The 12361-nt window shown below is 38.8% G+C and overlaps 1 protein-coding gene across 1 annotated transcript in view; it reads right to left on the bottom strand.

Annotated features, from left to right (window-relative positions):
• The window catches only part of CFAP58 (cilia and flagella associated protein 58), a 59817-nt gene that overhangs the window by 19522 nt on the left and 27934 nt on the right, over positions 1–12361 (bottom strand). The window contains exons 12-15 of the mRNA XM_072870522.1: positions 9618–9758; positions 9018–9241; positions 6876–6987; positions 4561–4665 (exon numbers count right to left, since the gene is read on the bottom strand). Coding sequence (XP_072726623.1) covers positions 4561–4665; positions 6876–6987; positions 9018–9241; positions 9618–9758 — 582 coding nt within the window. The remainder of the gene's footprint in view (positions 1–4560; positions 4666–6875; positions 6988–9017; positions 9242–9617; positions 9759–12361) is intronic.

The raw sequence follows: 12361 nt of genomic DNA, 5'->3' as shown, positions 1-12361 counted from the left end.
CAGTCCTGGTCTTTGATTGTTGACAAAACAATAGTGATTAAAAATATATATGTACAGAAGAACAATACTTTCACTACTACATGCAAGGCTTAAATAAGATACATTTGCCTTTGCCTCCCTCCACAAATAATCTTGGTTGCACGTCTCTCTCTTACATTTATGAACAATCTTCTGAGATGACTGACAACGGAGGTAACTGACATATAATGTGAATCTTCCCACCGTTATCCATTCCAAGACGTGCAGCTGAATAAAATTCCGCTCAGTCAGACATAAAATCAAATTAGAGGAGTTCACTCTGAAGAGAAAGAACTAAATTTGAAACAAATAAAGCAGTGCATAATTCACTTTTAATGGGATAAGTTCCTAAAACCACACTAATCATAATCCTAACAAGGTAATACATTACATTGCAAGTTTACCACATCACTGTTCAGTACGCAGTAGAGCAGTAGAGCTTCAGTCACGTGAGGGATTTGCCCCCACATACAAAGTGAGCAAGTTGTTTGGTTTTTTTTTTACAGTCGGGATTTGTTCAGCAGAGCATTTCTGTTTATTAATAATTATACCTTATGGCTATACAACATATTTTGCTCATACCACATGTGTTCACAAAGACCTTCACCCATCATTGAAATCCCTTGGTTAACACACAACATATTTCTCCACAAAGCCCTGCAGTATTATTCAACGGTTTAGAAACGAACAAAAAAATGCTGTATCTTTCAACTGCACAGATTCAGAAGGAAGGTAATGACTCAAACATGGAAGCTGGCTAACCCTGAAGTTACATTTCCTACGCCTGGCAAAAATCCCTTTGGATTTTTATTGACCATAAGTATTCAAGACCTTGGGTTTGGATCTGATTTTTAAGACAGCATTTTTCATCAGCACAGCAGCTCACAACTGTGAGAATGCCTGAGTTAAAGGAGACAGTATGACCGCCTGCTTCGCAGCTACTCTTCAAAGTCTCAGGATGTCCACGATTATTTGGTGTATGAGAGCTGATAGGTTATAACCCAAGATGCTGTGGCTACAGGGCACAGATAAATCAGAAACAAGAAAAGAGTTTAATAATTTCTATAACATAGGACATCTTTCTACACCTTATTAAACTGTTCAACTCTGAAAAGTCATTCTAAAAAAACAACATTCATCATGTTGCATATGCAATACCTCTCAGTAAACGTCCAATGCAAAAAATGTGCCCTGCTGACAGGTTAAGAAAGATATTTTTGTATGGGATTTTAGAGTCAAGCTGGGTTCTTCCTGTACTGTCAGCAATCAAAATTTTCTGACTGAAACATAGCAAATCATTCTTTTAATCACATAGCATGGATTGTAGCATGCTTTTCCAGCCGCATCATTTTTAAAGAACTAACAGGTGAGAAATAGTGAAAAAGCTAATGAAAAGGATATGATCAAATACACATCAGGAGCAGGTAAAGTAAGCAGATGCTTTTCTACATGAATCTATATACTGTGATCCTTACTTAACAAAAATTTCCATTTATATATCCAGCTCATCCTGAAACATTTTTCCCTGCATAAACCATCTTTTATTTAAAAGACCATTTCCAAAAAAAAAAAAAAGTAACAGTCAGAAGACAGAACTACAGTGCATACAATACAAATGAAATTATTTTTTCCTCATACAAACATTATGGCTCTGCATGAGGATGCAGCAAGGTGAATACCCTACAAATCAAACTGCAGGTTGCTGACACTGGGCTCAACCATTTCCAGATGTGGGTTATTTCTAAATTCCAAAGGTGTTTTTAACATTAAATCCACATAGTTTTTTTCACTCCATTTTATTACTACACTTTGATGTGAGGGAACTTAAGTTACATAATAGGCACACACAGAAATCATAGACACAGACACTCGCAAGCTTCACCTTCAACAAATATCCTATTTGCTAGCATGATGGCCACACACACATAAAAACGGTTATGTATGGCAAGCAAGAGATTAAGATCATTTTAAAGCAGATACAGGCAATGGCTATGCCTTTGTCACAGGGCAAGATGTGGATGAGGACAACTGGGAGTGAGGAGGTGTGACTTATGCAAGCAAACACAACATGGGGAAAGCTAGTAAGCTGGTATCCCTCAGCTGCTGCAGTCTGACTCTGAATACAGGGGATGTTATGCCAACTAGGCACAGGCCAAGTCATCAGTGATTCCCCCGATCCTGCAAATGAGCAGAGACTGACTGAACTGAGCTGAGCTGACTTCCAGGAGAGACCCATGAAAAAAAGATGTTGAATGCCTTTAAGCATGAAGGCATTTACCAGGATTGAAAAAAAGAAAAAAAAAAGGAAAAAGGAATGATCAGACCTTGTGGGGGAGCAGTGCTTTATACACTGGCTGTTATATTGACCAGACAGCAAACTCACTAAGCAAGACGAATTATATTGAGGTGACAAAAATTAAAAATTCCAGAAATGGGAGCTAAATTGCTGCTGTTTCTCATAATGGTAAATTTCAGTCAGGATCAAACCCTACACTCTCTACTGAATAAAGATACACTGCCCAGAAGGGGGCCTGGTGAAGCAACCCTCCTGGTGCGTACAGCTCCGCTCCCTCCAGAAAGTTAACATTACTGCTCTCTATTCATTTCCTTCTTCTGGAGGTGTTCCTCAGGCTCGCTCCTCCACCAGAGGAGTTTGGAACATGATAGCATCAGTTTCATAAGTTATTAGCGAGCATTTTGCTTTAGTGAGTATCAGAGCACTTCACAAAACAGATATCATCATCATACCATGTTACATGTATATAGGAAAACCAGTCCAAAGAACAATAAAATGACTCGTACAAGGTTACCAGACACTCAGCAGAAGCAGCTCAGCTAGTACACTTAGTTTGCGAGCCCTACACCAATGACCAGTAGGACATACAGCCCTTTGAGGAAATGAGCTGGGGCACATCCTTCATCTCTGGTTACCTCTCTTTACCCACGCTCTGCTATGAAAGAGCCCTATTTCAGTCATTGTGTAGGACTCAAAAGCACTGTGGCAAACCAGAGAAGAGCTCAGAAATGTTGACGGTGAAGCCCTGAACAGAATGTGGAGTGTGGTATTTTTGGCCTTTTCTATAACATCAATCTCACCGAAGGAGACCTTCATTTCAGCATTGTTGCGCAGGAAATTGGTGCCTGAATTAAGGATGCAAAGGATCTATTATCAATTCTAGATATAATAATTAAATTTCATATAGCCAAACTCTGACTTAAATCTAGGAAAATAATTAAAAAAGCATAGAGTTGCCACAGAAGGACTGCTGCGTAGACAGAAAGATTGTGCCAATGGCTAGTATAGTAACATAGGCTCAAATACCTGTTATTTCAAAGATTTTGTCAGACAGGCAACTTAGTACCTCTGTATCTCGGTTCTTCTCTTCTAAATAAGGATAACAGCTAAATGGGAGAACATTAAGGATAAGGCAAGATACGCAATAGAGACTATGTCAAAATCTAACAGAATTGGGTTTGTGCATGGGTAAAGCACAGCAAATTTGAAGCTATTTTTGCTACGTTTTGTGTAAGCTAACAAACTATTTCACTGACAGCACTTCAGTGCTATGCAACAAAGATTACATTTTTCCAAGCAAAGGCATAATACACCATACATTACCTTCAAATGAAATTGCAGATCTATTTTTTCCTAGGAAACAATAAAGAGAGAGAGACAAACCTTGCCTTGATAACATCTGCTGAGCTGCTTCTCAAGACAGAGGGAGCTTCAGGTCACATTCTACTCTCCATTGAGTGATACCCAACATAGGTATCAAGACTATTGGGGTATTTAAGACCAAGATGTTACAATCACACCTAGAGCTGGCAAGCTGTAGCTATCCCTACAGTCACCAGAGAGAAGGAGACAAATTTCCCAGTTTTACACCTATGGTTGAAGCCCAAAGAGAGTCCTTTTTTGTTATATTTGATAGCAATGTTTGCACTACAGGAATGTAGTCTCTCCTTGATTCTACAACATAAATCTTGTTGGTATCACTAGGGTTAAGGGACATCTGATATAGTTTTAAAAAGATAAGCTATCACAAAAATTACTTTTTGGCAAAGTTCAGCACAAAGACCTTGAAGTCAAACATGGCCCAGACAGCAACATATCTAAATCACACAAAACTGTAGGATTCCTTCTGCCAAAAGCCAAGCTAAGCACAAATGGAATCAAACAAGGATTTTCCTTCACGTCCTGGTCATAACAGGCATGTTTAAAAGGACAAAAAAGCCTTTCCAGAAGTCTAGCACTGACTTGAAGACTAATCTATGACATGAATAAACTAAACCAAACCTTTAATTTTATTTTGCAGAGTTGTCCAGCTATCAGTAACCAGGATATAAAAATCAAGTAATCAGATGCTATTTGTTCTCTTTCAGTGAGCCAGTGCTGCCATCTAAAGCTATCCAAGGGGCATGCAAAAGAAATTCAAAGTCATGCATCTAAATAACATTCAGGAAGCACATCTGAGCAGACAGAGAATGCAGGGTAAGTCAAATATGGTAATAAGATACAACAAAATAATGATGCTGCAGTACCTGAAGGAGTAATTCTTTCTCTATCACTTCACCTGTCTTGCTGATAAGCTGCTTCTGTAGTCTCTGTATTTTCTGAATCAACTCATAGGTATTTGGGTCACTGGCCTAGGCAAGAGCAAAACAGTCTCAAAAATTATACATTACAACAAGTTAGTGTTTCTTGCTTGCAAATGAAAACCGTGTCCAAAAGTGACAAATATAAATTGGGGGGGGCGGGGGGCAGTGTTGGGGTTTTTTTAAATGGCATTTATACAAGCAGTCCTGAAACTGGAATCTCTGCCTCCTGAAGATCAGTTGGAGCCTGTTCATGTTTAACTTTATTACCCTCATCAATCCTCCTCAGAACAACTAATATAAATAGGAGTCCTTCAGAGCTTAACCCCCAGACCAACAAAGATTGTTAGAACCACATGGCAGGGAAGGAAAAGGAGGTTAGTATATAATTTTTAGCAGAAACTGAAACTGCCCACTGACATATGAAGAGCAGTGCAAGTACTTCCCACTGTTTTAAGAACTTCAGTGTCAATTGAGTTTTAAGGAGAGGAAGATTCGTCTCTCGAACAAAAGAAAGAGTAACTGCAATATAGTCTTTTGAAACAGGTTGAGAAGTTAAGACCAGGAGCCAGTAGATGTCTCTCCTTCTTCCCTTTTCATTCTTTTGTCACAGATTGCATCTGGAGGAAGCTCTAAGGAGAAAACAAATAATTCTGAGAGGAGCAGCCAGCAAAGCTTACTTTCCCACCACTTTGTGTCTTCTTGTTGGATCCTTTAATGAGGAGCAAACTCTGACTGAAGCTTTTCCCCATCCGGGGATTCACAACACCTCTCTCCCAAGTGGTTTCTCCTTTCTCATGTGGTGTCTCTGGTGGCTCATAAGGATTAAACTCACACTGCAGTAAAGGCTCCAATAAAGTCCCGCTCTATGCATATTTGCTTGAACTTATAAGGAACTTGGTATCTCATGGCTCTTAATCCTTTGTCTGATTTTATCTAAATTGACTAATCAATTCAAGTGTAACTGGGAGACTAACACAGATACGCATGCAGTGCTCACAACACAACATCATTTCGTGAGAAACCAGGCTAAAAAGTAGTTCAGTCACCATGACCCACTCAGTCCTTGCTTTTTTTATAGCACTGCCCCAACATGGTGCCAATTTGTGACAAGTGTAGTGATATGAGGGTGTTTGTTCATTAGGAATTGAACCAAAACCCCATCAGGATTATTTCATATGGATCTTGCCATCTGCTGGCCTTTCTGTGTTCCAAACACAAACCAGTGACCTAGAATGGAAAGACGTCATTTCCCATTATCAGTTTATTCATACATTCATTTTCCCAACACAGGATGTTTTGACTGGCCTGATTTTCCTTTGTTACAAGGTGCTGCTGGAGATTGTACCTAGATGTCTTTAGCCTAGTTCAGTATGCTGCATTTTATCTCCCTTCCATGAGAAAAGCTAAGTACTCCTTTCAGCTTTAAGCTCAGCCTGGAAAGATCAGAAATTAACTATCATGCTAGTAAGCACAGCCAAAATGTTCAGCTCTACTTCTGTAGGGACTAGCATGTTACCACTCATTATTAGAGCAGCTAAGCAACCTAGGCTGGCATCAGATCAGAGATCCATGCAACAGAGAAATCTCAGCTGGCTCTGACTTACTTCGAAAATATCCAGTGATGCCAATTGATGTTCATATATTTGGTCTGTACTTGACAGATATTTTATTTTTCCCCTTCATTTTGCAGGTTCCAATAGTGTGAAAATTTACATTTGCTGTTTACTTAACAGTTGAACTCACATCACCTGGAATGGCTATCTTTGGGAGCCCACCACTGTTTACGTGGAGGCCTCTTCCTTTTCTCACAGATGTTAATTTACCTTCTGACTTCATGTATGTCCATTCCCCAGTCTACCTGTTCCATGACCCTTTCTAATTCTGCCTTTCTTTCCATATACATCTCTCTAATTGGCGAGGGTAGGATTGTATCTTTCCTGTATCATCCTCTTTCTCATCATCCATATTAAGGAATCACCTCCTTCTAAATTCACCTTATGCATTCTTATTCCCTTTAGCATTTGACTGGCTCTTTACAAATCCCTCTGCAATTTTTCATTGAGAAAGTGACACAAAAATAACACTGATTGCATTGTGCAAGGAAACCATTCAGCAGTTAACTATTCCACTGGTACTATGGAAATTTCAGTCTGCCTGCCCCTTCACATAATTTGCATAACAGTAAAGTAAATAGGCTTTGTGCTGTGTCACTGATTTGGTAATATGGGCTTTGGGAACTTGAAATGCTGAGATATCACCTCTAATTTTCTCCATCTGTGAACATTCAAGGGATTCTCCAGTTCTTCTTCCAAAACTTTGCACCGAGTCTGCTCCCTTAATAGTTCCTTCCACATGTGATGAACCTCCTGTCTTAAGAGCAGCATAAAACAAAAAGGAAAAAACCATACCAAAACCACATCAATGTGACCAAGGCACTAATAAACGTTAACATTAACAAACCATTCTCCCGTGCACTACAGCACTGGCAAAGTGACTCTTGTGATGAATAGTCAACACCAATACTACTATACCGGTGGAACCATAAGGTAACACAGTTAGACCTCTTCACTCACTTTAGTAAGAATGGCTCAAAAGAGGGACTTTTCATCAGTTCCTGGGGCACCTACTCCACAGCCTACTGGATCTCACTGCCCACGTCTTCCCATGTACATTAAGGCCAGAAGGACAGTTAATTCATCTAGAGTAACCTACAAATCAGTTACGGAGTCATATCCAGTTACCCCTGTATTGAATCTGACAGCTTGTGTTTGAAAGGTTTCAAATCTATATGGCTCACACAATCCAGTAAATAAAACACGCTCTATGACCTAAGTATGATGGACACTGTTCTTTAGAGAACCCAAGTTTGATTTCTTTTACTCTCACTACCTCTCCTCAAGGAATTTCAGGGGTGATTTGTTGCTGAATTTAAAATTAATTGAGCACTCCCAAGATGCTTCGACAACTGCGCCTCTATGGGGGGGATGGGGAGGTCAAAGGGCAGGAAAAAAAGGCACATGCTGCAATGGTCCAACTCTTATTACTTCGGTGAGTGGATCCTGTAAGTTCTCCAAGGGGAAAGGGGGTGCAGGAACACCATGTGCCTATTCCCCCACGGAATCTTTTTCTGCTAAACTCAGAGTTGCATTTAGCTCACTAGAGATAAAAAGGCCTTTTTTTAACTGTGAGGTTGGACAAGGTTATGGAAGAGGAAAAAAACCCACATCTCCAATTGGCAAATCAAGAAAGCTAATTAGCAGCACAAGTGATAAATGGAGTCTTTCGACAGGCAGTTTTCATGATGGTTTTGGACTTCATTAAAGTATGCGATTGCTGCTGCAGTTAGCAAGAATTGATCCACCCATCATGGCATGCATCATACTATACTTCAATACCATCACCGAGTTTCAATACAGTAACAGACTTTCAGCTGAATGCATTTGGGCAGCAAGTTCAAATCCTATTCCTGTCTGCAGTCAGTCGATGAAAACTGCAATTGCTAATGTTTTGTGCCCAGTTCTCTTTTCTGTTACACCAAATCAAACTGGCATAATTCCACTGGAGTCAACGGGACTGACCACAGATTTAAGTTAATTTGCTCCAGTGAAAGCCATGGAATTATACCGATACAGTTAAGCGAAAGATCTCACCGAAAACTGTGGTAGCTGCATAGAATTAGTATGATGGTTATCTGCTAAAAACATAGCAGCCTGTCCTTACAAACCAAGACTGATTCTATAGAAAATGACAATAGTTTCCCATCAGCAAAGAATACACCTCAGATACTGGAGGGTTAAAAAAAAAAAGAAAGGAAGCATTAAGCCAGAGAAGGACCAGATAAATCAGGCTGGGGCTATTAAACTTCTGTTTTAAAGAAACACAACCTTCAATGACAATTTAACTAAATCTTTCTCAGAGATCAAGTCTACATATAAATCTGGAAGGAGAGAGCTCTGAAAATGTGCAAGGGTTTGTTATAAATATGTCAAATGTTCCCCATCCTCTGTGGATTGCCTAATAAAAAGCAGTTCCACTAATTTGGGCCTTGGGTACCACTAAGTAGCTCACTGAACTATGAACACCTTTTCTGCTGCTGTCTGTCAAGTTTATTCTGTAGGCAGTAACTCACAGTACAAGGGGAAATATGGAAACTATTTCAACTTTGGCCAAGATGTCTTTTTTCCTCCTCTCCTCCTTCTTATATTTTAATTTTCTTAATTGTTGATAAGTTGTTTTGTGAATTTAATCCAGTCTTTGTTTGAGGTCAAACCAAACAATCCCGTTCTCCAAGGTATAATGTTTGTTGATACAAATCTTTACCATGCATAAAATATTTTCTGTCTCAAACACAGAATCATGGATGCAGTCACTATGGAAATATATTCAATCAGTTTTTCTACCTGAGCTCCTCCGCATTAGCCACACTCTTGCCAAGTATTCCCTTCTCACGTCGAAGTTTTTTGATCTCCAGCTTAAGAAGTCGGATGTCTTCCATTCTCTGTCGGTATTGGGTTTCACCCTTGTTTAAGATGGACTGCTGGATTTTTATCTTTTCATAGAGCAGAGCCACCTCATCATTGCGCCGAACAAGCTGGGACCCTAGGATATCTCTCTCATTCATAACCTAAGGACGCAGGGCAAAGCAATAATCTCAGTTACAGTTTCTCAGTACAATCCCAAAGTATCATGACTATATTTGCATCAGTCAAAATCATACGCATTAAGAGGTTTCACTGAAACCTCTTATTAGTTAGACAGGTTATTAGTGAAAGAAATACGGCAAGGGCCTACTAGTTTCCCCTATAAGTGTTCAGTCACCTGAATAGTATAAACTATGTATTCCGTTCACTTCAGTACCTTAACATTTTTGTTTCAACAGCACTATAAAGCTTTAGTAGTACCACATTTACAGTAGCTGAGGATCTTGATCTTAAAAATACACTGGACAAATGAGGGAACACAATGCAGTGTGTTGGAAAAGCTAAATTAGAAATTCCTACCTGGGCAAATTCCTTCTTCTGCTTCAGCCTCTCAGCATCAGCTTCAGCAATGATTTTTAGGAGTTTTCTCTCTTCTGCCTCCTGATTTTCTATAAAGTGTTTGGTTTCCAGAGCCTGTTGTTTCATCTTAAGCAGTTCAGCCTGACGGAGTCAACAAATATAGGTAAACTGTCCTAGTAACAACTTCCCATTACATAAACCTGGGATTAAGAGTTAGGATTTTAATAAAATCTCATACATTCTTTTAGTTTCCTGAGAGGTACATATTTTTTTAGTTTTAGAGAACAAATCACTAAGGCAAGCAAGCATGAAGACCCATAAACAAATGTTGTAAAGAGTATTTTAATATTGTTGTGTTATACACAACAGAAATTTGGATCGATTTTTATCTATGACATTGGTTCAAATTGTAATTCAGAGGCACCTCATTTAATAAAAATTTTAAAAAAAATTAAATAGGTCATATTTGGAAAGCTTTTCAATGGCGCTTTTATGTTATGAAAATCTAGCAGACATAAATTCAAAGCCAGGCTGGGATGTGAGAAAGGATAGCTCACCTTGCTGGAAAGGGCAACAATCTATGCTATGTAACACAAATTAGCATCAATTCAGGACAGCCAGAATTCATGGAAAAGATGGCAACGAGGCATGGAAGAGCAAAATTAAAGAGCTTTAGCACGTTTTTAGTGGATGTGTAGATGAGGAAGACTGGGAAAAGAGAGGCTGTCCCTAAGCGCAGGAGAAGTAATGCATTGTTACAGTGATTGCACACCACTGACATAAACTAACACTGGAATCTGCCCAATAATTCTACCCTATTGTCATGAACTCTATAATTCAAGGCATGCATGTAGATAAAAACTAATAAAAACTAATAAAGTCTTCCTGGATTATTAGAAATTTCTATCATTGCTAGGCAATTAGAGCCAAGATGGAACTAGCCTACTAGAGTCCATTTTCACAGATACAAAAACTTTCAAGCCTTGACTCAAAGACTTTGCCACAACTCTGACCCTCATAAAGGATGATGTTCAAGCTGCCTTTTCAGAAAGAGCATCATCCAATGCTGAAAGAATGAGGCTGTGATGAAGGCTGCACCTACAAAAACATTGATTTAAGACAGAAAGAGTTCCATCGTCATAATAAAATAGCTTGTTCCATTCTTATTTTCTTTATTAAAGTTCTCATTTTCCCATATGTGCAACACTCATACGTCTCTTACTCAGTGTTGGATGTTCATCAGAATCCATCAGCTGAATAAAAATGCAAGCTACTTCATATTGAAATGCAATCAACACTGTGCAAAAGCTGTCTACAAATGTAAAACTGCTCATGCGTTTGGCATTGCTGGATAATATTTTTTTAATATATCAAAATTCTATGTTCTCCTTATGTCAGAAAACATATGAGTTGTAAACAAGAAGTGGTATTAGATGGTGGCAGCAAACATTCATATGAACAAATCTCCTCACTGGAATGCACTAAGTTAAAATAAATCTGAACTGCCTTGTACAGTAAAGAATATAAATACTTTAAGCCACACAGAAGACCCACAAGCTCACAGGACTTTCAATGAGATTAAATATGCTAAAAACTACAGTATGAGTATCTGTGTACATTAGGTAAGAAAAAAGGAAATTAATAAACAGTCACTGTGCAAGCAGAAAAATGGTCAGGTCTGAAACTGCTGTAAATCAGCACAGCTCATTTGAAGTTGGTTCAGAGAGTTTGTAAGAACTGAAGAACAGTCAGCAAGAAAGAAGAATTTATATGGAACCTATGCCAATATCTCAAACCAAATTCAAACCAAAATCTTGTTTAGATTCTAAAATATTAGCGTAAGTGAACAGGTTTTTTTATTTGTTCTAGAGGTGGGAGGAAAATATGAATTTTATAAAAGGTATAACTGGGGCTGGACACAGAATGCTGAAATAACAAGTCAGAGGTTTTACATCCAGATTTCTAGAAAATGCTAAAAAAAAAAAAAAAGACAGGCATGAACATCTACAAAAATATACAAAAGCACTTGACAGCAGCTCAAACCTGGAGGGCCATAGTTTTTACAGCTTTCAGATATATATTTTTCAACATTCGGATGCTCTTTCAAACCAGTCTAATCCGCAAGCCTGTATGAAGGCCAACTGAAACCAAAAGATGGCATTGTACTGGCTTTAATGGCACTTGGATCAGGAATGCTTTGTTTCATTTACCATGATTACACATTTTTAAGACCTTTACACCAGCTGAGGCAAGCATAAATCCAATGTATATATAATCTCATTCCTATGAATCCCAGTCCTCCATGATTTAGTGCATTCTTTAAACTGATTTCCCAGTAACAGCTTGCTTGCTTCCTTCACATCAGTGCAAACAGGACAAATTGAAGCCAGATTGCTGCACAAATAATTGGGTTCTTTTGTGCCTGTGTCAATCAGCTCCCTCTTTGAATTCTCTTCTGGTTTAGTATTCAGTAGAGACACTGAGGTAGAAGACCACAATGCCCTGAAGCTAGTCAGTAATGTGATGTCAGGGTATGGACATGCTTGCTAGTGAATAATGGAGTGGGTAAACCATGTAGCAATCATATGTTTGTCAAATGGATGGCAGACAGTTCTGAGATGATGAGACAGAATTGGGGACTAGTTAAGGCAGAAAGCTGCACACAGGAAATGAGACACTGTTTGACTTCTCCATCACTGATAGGACAACTCTGAGACAGATCAGGTACAAGAACACAAATTCAG

The sequence above is a fragment of the Ciconia boyciana genome, chromosome 8 (assembly GCF_034638445.1).
Source record: "Ciconia boyciana chromosome 8, ASM3463844v1, whole genome shotgun sequence".
In the NCBI taxonomy this organism is placed as follows: domain Eukaryota; kingdom Metazoa; phylum Chordata; class Aves; order Ciconiiformes; family Ciconiidae; genus Ciconia; species Ciconia boyciana.
Note: the sequence above shows the minus strand (reverse complement) of the source record. Positions and strands in the feature narration are given on the sequence as shown.